At 38.9% G+C, this 6,920-nt stretch overlaps 1 protein-coding gene and 1 non-coding gene across 5 annotated transcripts; one reads left to right on the top strand and one right to left on the bottom strand.

Moving 5' to 3' along the window:
- The first annotated feature begins 427 nt into the window (after window positions 1-427).
- On the top strand, window positions 428-6,072 carry LOC112527118. Of its 4 annotated transcripts, XM_025137547.1 has the most exons (10): window positions 428-563; window positions 1,176-1,872; window positions 2,001-2,460; window positions 2,692-2,977; window positions 3,638-3,854; window positions 3,942-4,163; window positions 4,255-4,428; window positions 4,586-4,792; window positions 4,901-5,014; window positions 5,645-6,072. In XM_025137547.1, the coding sequence occupies exons 2-10, from the start codon at window positions 1,234-1,236 to the stop codon at window positions 5,960-5,962; spliced, it is 2,637 nt and encodes an 878-aa protein (XP_024993315.1). In that variant the 5' UTR covers window positions 428-563; window positions 1,176-1,233; the 3' UTR covers window positions 5,963-6,072. The 4 variants fall into 4 exon arrangements, 3 of the variants coding, with proteins under 3 accessions (XP_024993315.1, XP_024993314.1, XP_024993313.1); XR_003070717.1 differs by having other exon boundaries at window positions 2,001-2,977; window positions 4,948-5,014; window positions 5,645-5,727; XM_025137546.1 differs by having other exon boundaries at window positions 2,001-2,977; window positions 5,651-6,072.
- Window positions 6,073-6,847: 775 nt separating this feature from the next.
- Window positions 6,848-6,920, bottom strand: TRNAK-CUU. Its single transcript has one exon. It is a non-coding gene; the product is annotated as a tRNA-Lys (tRNA).

Here is a 6,920-nt window from a genome sequence, read left to right as displayed (position 1 = left end):
AAATATCTTGTTTTAATCTCAAGCTCTCATAGTCAGAATTTTGATTTTCAATTATCTTTGATGGCAATGGCATATGGTGGTTTACTGGGGGTAAATTGGTCATTTTAACCTGTCTTGTCCTGTCCTGTTATGTCTTACCAAACGCTGAACAGCTGTCCTGTCCTGTCCTGTCCTGTCCTGTTCTGTCCTGTCCTGTCCTGTCCTGTCCGCGCACCAAACGCACCCTTAAAATAAAGATTTTACTAATTTTAAATTATTTATTTTAAAGAATACGCCGAAATTTATATAATAAATTACGAAATTACCGGTAGGAAGAATCTCTCATTTTTTACTATTACCGTTGATGGGATTTACGAGCTTAACGTCGTGCGGAGAAAGGAGTTTTGAAAGTTGGAGACTTTCTTCTCTCTCTTTCTCTTTCTGTTTCTCCTCCGCATCTCCATCTATTTGAACCAAACATCAAGCTAAAGAAAAGCATAAATCAGATTGAGAATTCAAAACTACAAGTTCAAACAAGATTACACAAGAGAATTTTGAAGCAACAACACCCAGAATCACATTTGGTACGTTTTCAGTCATCATTCTATTTTGCTGGTGCCTTATTTATGATGTTTCCTTCTGTTAACCCATTAGCTATTTACCCCACATATGTCATCAGTTTCTCTGCGTGTTTTCGTTGAGTGATTAAGGTGGATCGACCATTATTAAGTGGTCATATGGGTGTTGATTTGATGTCTGTGCTTTGCTATTATTATATTGCATGTGTAGATCAATTCCTTTGAGCACAAATGATGGTGTTTATCCGTTTTGCTCCCTGGTTTTTATTTCTACTCCGATTTAAGCTTCCTATACCAGATGTATATTCAGATTTCATATGGGGTTTGCAAAAATTTGGTAATTACGGAGATCAGTGCCCAGAAGTTAAATCTACTTACTGCAAGTTTGTAACCAACTTTTCTCCCCTTTTCCACCATATTTTCGTTATTTGGGATTTAAGTTCTTATGGTTTTCTGAATTAGTGAGTGTTATATAAAGATCCATATGCTCAATTGACCAACAAAAGTCATGTTTGCTAGATGCATATTAAGTGTTTGCAAATTTGCTTAAAAGAAATGTGTACCTAATGTCCGATGATCTTCAAACTTGTGGTGGTGATTAGAATTTTGTTTTTGTAGATGCATTGTGATTTGCAACAACAACCCACGAAGAGCATTTGAAGGACATCTTGAAACCATGGTTCTCGGTTTGAGGTCTAAGCACCGGAAAGATGGTTCTGTTCAAGTAAATTATCTTGTTCATGTACAAGAGATCAAGCCTTGGTCACCCTCACAATCTCCTGAATCAAGTCTATCTATGTCACTCCAATGGGAAACTGGTGATCAGTTGTCGGGTTATCTTTCCCCCATTGTTGTAGATTCTAAAATTGAATTCAACAAATCTTTCGTACTTCCATTGACCTTACGTAGAGAAAAAAGGGATCGTGATAAGTTTCAAAAGTACAATTTGGAGTTCCACTTGTATGAGCCTCGGAAGGATAAGCCAAATAAAGATCAACTGTTAGGGTCAGCAATAGTTAATCTTGGCGATTTTGGGATCATTGACAATGTGTTGAGTGTTAGCGTCCCAATCACCAGTAAGAAGAGTTCTAAATCTGTAGCACAACCAGTTTTATTTCTTAATATACAGTCAAATGATAAAGACGAGACTAATTCATCATCTAGGAGTAGCTTATCAAAGCAATCGTCATTGGAGAAGAACGGGCAAGAATCTGCTTCAGAAGTAACAAACGAAGAGAATGATGGTGAACTTGAGATAGCTTCTTTCACAGATGATGAAGATGATTATACAAATTCATCATATAAAAATAATAAGGTACGCAGGTGAAATAGATTTCTGCCTCCATTGTGTTGCTAATTCCTGCTGTATATGCTTGATTTATTTATCAAACTTAAGCTGTTGCACTATTGCCAGTTCCTTAAATAATTGAGGTTGGCATGCAGGATGTTGTGGAGAGCAGGAAGCAAGGTAACGAGCAGCTGCCTGCTCTTCCTTTGGGAGTAGGACCTCCAAATAACCATAATACCTCATCAAAACTTCCTGAAAGAAGTAACACATCAGTTCGAAAAGAACCTGCTGCCCCATTTCTTCAATCGTCATTCTCAACCATGGGTTCTCATGATAAGACCGTGGACCCTAAGACCCGCTCCAGGATCTTGGAACCTGGAAACAGGTGCCATGGGGTTCAAGAAGATGTGGTTAACACCAGTGGGAGAACCAAGGAAGGCAATCCACAGCCTGTTATAACTAATTCTGTTAGTAAAGCTGCAAGGGGTGTTGAGTCTTCGCATGAACAAAGTGCAAACTCTGAAACTGCTAAAGAGGACATGAAACAAGAGGGAAGTGAGCAGGATGACAGAACCCCAGAAGAGAAAAGGCAATTCTCAGAAGACAATCTTGTTGGTAAGTTTTTAGCTTCAAGAAAGCAAGACAAGTTAAGGAGCAACACTCTTGTGTCTAGTAGAAAACCGGCTGGAGGACAGGGAAATATTGTGTCCACTAACAAACTTAAACATCTGAAGTCTGTCCAGTTACCAAAGGCTGGTGGGTTTTCTGGAAGCGGTCTTCCTACTCCTAGCCCAAATAGAGCAGATAAAGATAAAGCCATTCGGACTAATGACTCAGTTGAAACAGGAGTTCCAAAAAGTGAATCTTCTAATCGTAAAACCGAAGACATGTCTAGAATAGAGATGCTTGAAGAAGAGCTTAGGGAAACTGCAGCTATTGAGGCTGGACTTTATTCCATTGTAGCTGAGCATGGGAGTTCCACAAACAAGGTCCATGCCCCTGCTCGACGTCTCTCTAGATTCTATTTGCATGCTTGCAAAGAGAACTACCAAGAAAGAAGGGTAAATGCAGCTAGAGCTATTATCTCTGGACTGGTTTTGGTTTCGAAATCGTGTGGAAATGATGTTCCAAGGTTCGAATGCTAGCTTTAATATATTAGTTGATCTTCCTGTGAATATCATATATCTAGCTCTAATATATTATTGTTTGGAAATTATGCAATTGTTTCTACTCCCTCCATCTCATAACGTTGCAAGACTCCGCTCTTTTGAGATCTCCACTTAAAATGGTAACATTTCCTTTTTTGGTAAAAATTTATTTCCTCCATCCCAAAATAAATGTCCACATTTTTATTTTGGTTGTCCGAAAATTAGTGTTCATTTTCAAAAAAGTTTATACTTTCCAATTCTACCCTTATGAGATGGAGCAATTCATACTACCTCTATAACTACACATTTCTAAAACTGTGTACCTTTTTACATTCTGGACATATATTTTGGGACGGCGGAAGTACTATAAAATTACTTGATAGCCCATTGTCGTCATTAGAATGATGAATGGTAGTTACTTGGGCATACGAGATTATCCTTTTTGTCATTATTTATGGGGTTTGAAGACATTTGGTTAATAGGCAAACATTTCTCTTAAACCATGTGTTTAATCCAATGTTGCAGGACTCATGGGATGGTGGGAGTAATAATTCCATAGGCTACAAACTTTTGATCAATTACCCAAAAGATATATTTAGATGTGTGTTGTAAAATTTACAAGATCTGGTGTATCTATTATGCAGGTTAACTTTCTGGTTGTCGAATTCAGTTATGTTGAGGGCAATTGTCTTCCAGACAGTTGGAGAACCGCCGATTCTTGATGCTAACTCCACCAAGAAACACAAGAATGGTTCAAAGAAAGTATCCGATGACTGGCAGGACCCACAAACATTCATAATTGCATTAGAAAAGGTTGAAGGTTGGATATTCTCACGAATCATTGAGTCTGTGTGGTGGCAGGTTGAGTTGAACCCTAAAAGTAATTTCTTCGATATTTTCATGTCTTATCTAGCTCTTTGTGATTGACTCTGGTTTCACGCTCTGCAGACTCTCACTCCACATATGCAATCAACAGCCACAAATGCTAGCGGCAAGATGATGGGTCTAACTTCAAAGAAAACATCTGGAAGTAAAAACGGTTTGGGTAATCACCAAGGGAACTTTTCTATTGAACTTTGGAAGAAAGCTTTCAAAGATGCTTCTGAAAGATTATGTCCTACCCGGGCCGAAGGCCACGAATGTGGTTGCTTACCTGTGTTGCCAAGATTGGTATGATGATGTTTGGATGGTAATAAACTAATAATATTAACAAAACAGTCTGTAAAAACATAAATTTTCGAACTTTCTCTTTCGGTTGTAGGTGATGGAGCAGTTGGTGGGTAGACTAGATGTTGCGATGTTTAACGCCATTCTTCGGGAATCAGCTGAAGAAATGCCAACAGATCCATTATCTGATCCTATTGCTGACCTGAGGGTACTTCCTATTCCTGCTGGAAGATCAAGCTTTGGAGCCGGTGCTCAACTGAAGAACACTGTGAGTACTAAAACAAACCGTTCAGAAATTGTTGTACCGTATAGCGCTGCCTTTTTTACCCATAACTGTCAACACCTCCTTAATTTCAGAAAAAGTGGTACACATTGACTTTTGAAGTCAACTGACTACTTTATAACTGCTGCATCTATCTTACTAGATTGGAACATGGTCTAGATGGCTTACGGATCTATTTGGCATTGAGGATAACGACTCTCATGAAGATACTGATGATCTTGTTGATGACAAGAAAGCAGAAAAAGCAGAATTTGATACATCTTTTAAGGCTTTTCGATTACTCCATGCATTAAGTGATCTCATGATGCTTCCTTTTGAAATGCTTGCAGATAAGTCCACAAGGAAGGAGGTAACTAAGCCCCATTTCTTTTCAGCTCTTTTGTTCATCTTATATTTATTCAAACTATTCATACTCTTTATTTGATCCAATTTCTTCGGGGTTTTATTTCATTTTTAGGTTTGCCCAACATTTTCAACTCCATTGATCAGAAGGGTTGTTTGCAGTTTCGTGCCAGATGAGTTTTCTCCAAACCCAATTCCCAATGAGCTTATTGAGGCCCTCGACACAGAGGTTGGTTGCGCCGTTTCATCATTTTAACAGTTTAGTACTAAAGTATAGCTTATATCTGGGATCAATTTTGATTCTCCCTTTATACAGCAAGCTGTGAACAGCTGTGCCATATATTGTGAACGTTGTACACAGACAAATCAATGAAAATTACATTTTTCAACATGGTATCCGAGCCAAAGTTTACCATCTCAGACATATGTGCCCAGGACTCGATGCTCTTGGACTTTGTGTCCGTCTAGACTTGTTGGAGGGGGCGCTAGAGTCCTACATGGGATAGACGTGGACATTTCTCCTTAATATATGTTGGAATTCCCTTCTTTCCCCAATAGCTCTTTTGGAGAGTAATACAACGGGATTCCACATATCCCACATGATATTAGAGCAGGTCTTTTAATCTTTGTTTTTAGAATTGACTTGGTTTGCTTTTCTTAGGAGTCACTCTACTCTTTGAGGTACAGTTCAGGTCTACATACATCATCCCCGTCCAGACCCCACCTCAGGTGGAATATATTGAGTTCATTTGGTTTATCGAGTGGAGGTTCAACCATCTGAGACGGTCTGAGATGGGTGGGGATAGTTTTTTGTGGATTGTCTTAAACACCATTTTCTCCTAATTTTTATGCATTTTAGATGCAGGATAATGAAATAGAGGCTTCTGAAGGGTCTCTTATAAACTTCCCATGCATTGCACCTCCATCAGCTTATAAACCACCTCCATCACATTCACTTTCAACCGTAATCGGCATCGTTGGAACCCAGTCGTTAAGGAGAAGCTCGTCATCGGTGCTCAAGAAATCGTACACTAGTGATGATGAACTTGATGAGCTCGACTCACCCTTAACCTCAATCATCAGAGACACTTCGAAAGGAGAACAATGGTTCCCCAAGGGTGGAAGGAGTATTATGAGGTATCAACTCCTTCGAGAAGTGTGGAAAGACGGCGAATAGGCCCCGAGGCCATTTTTCGGTGTTCTTTTAGTGTAGTTACAGATACTGTTTTGATCTTATTTTGGTTCTACAGCAACGGGAGATATCTGTATGAGAATCAGTTTTCTTACATTTCCTATGAAATAAAATCTTTATTACCAATAGAAATTGTTCTCTTGATAGGGTGTGTTTAGTAGCTAACCGGACTGATGAAATGAATGGGGAAAGTTTTTAGGTTTTTTAAATGGGCAAATTACATGAAAAAGTAACGTACTTTAACTTGATTCATATTTTGGGTAACGTACTCTTAAAACTTTCATTTTGGTACGTAAGATGTAAAGGTTTATATATTTAAATACCCGGGTAACCGGTTGAAGCATTGAAAATGACTAGGTCACGAAGTGGNGGGGGGGGGGGGGGGGGGTTTGTCAAAATGGACTAGATCACATGGGGAACCGTTGAAAATGACTAGGAGAACTAAGGACATAAAAGTAGATTTTTTAACCTAGATTATTATAAAAAATTGACATTTCAATCGCCCCCCTCCCCCTCTCAATATAAGTCCATAACTTCTTGTGGGGTTAGTTCAACTGACAATAAGGTTCAGATATTTCGAGATTCTCTTCAGAGATAACTGGTTCAAGTTTTGCAAAACTATCAAAAATTTTCCAGGTTGTTCTCCAGAACTTCTAGGATTAATCGAGATGCACACAAACTGCCCAAACATCCACACAGTTAACAAATGAAAAAAAATATTAGACTGCCACAATTTTTATTCATGGACTAAATTTGTTACTTTTGGTATTGCTGAGGGAGAAAACAGTAATTGTCTGCAAAATGAGGGAGAAAACTGTAATTGTCGGCAAAATGAGGGAGAAGACAGGGCAAAATGTAAAAAGCTTATATCGCCCACCGTGGGGCTCGAACCCACGACCACAAGGTTAAGAGCCTTGCGCTCTACCAACTGAGCTAGACGGGC

Source organism: Cynara cardunculus, assembly GCF_001531365.2.
Source record: "Cynara cardunculus var. scolymus isolate 2C chromosome LG 15, CcrdV1, whole genome shotgun sequence".
Lineage (NCBI taxonomy): Eukaryota > Viridiplantae > Streptophyta > Magnoliopsida > Asterales > Asteraceae > Cynara > Cynara cardunculus.
Note: the sequence above shows the minus strand (reverse complement) of the source record. Positions and strands in the feature narration are given on the sequence as shown.

What these genes read in the sequence shown, in the direction of transcription:
- LOC112527118 (XM_025137545.1), top strand. Translation starts at nt 1,234, where the DNA reads ATGGTTCTCGGTTTGAGGTCTAAGCACCGGAAAGATGGTTCTGTTCAA. An exon ending in GTGCTCAACTGAAGAACACT is followed by an intron (nt 4,429 to 4,585) that starts GTGAGTACTAAA and finishes CTATCTTACTAG; the next exon opens with ATTGGAACATGGTCTAGATG. An exon ending in TTGAGGCCCTCGACACAGAG is followed by an intron (nt 5,015 to 5,644) that starts GTTGGTTGCGCC and finishes TATGCATTTTAG; the next exon opens with ATGCAGGATAATGAAATAGA.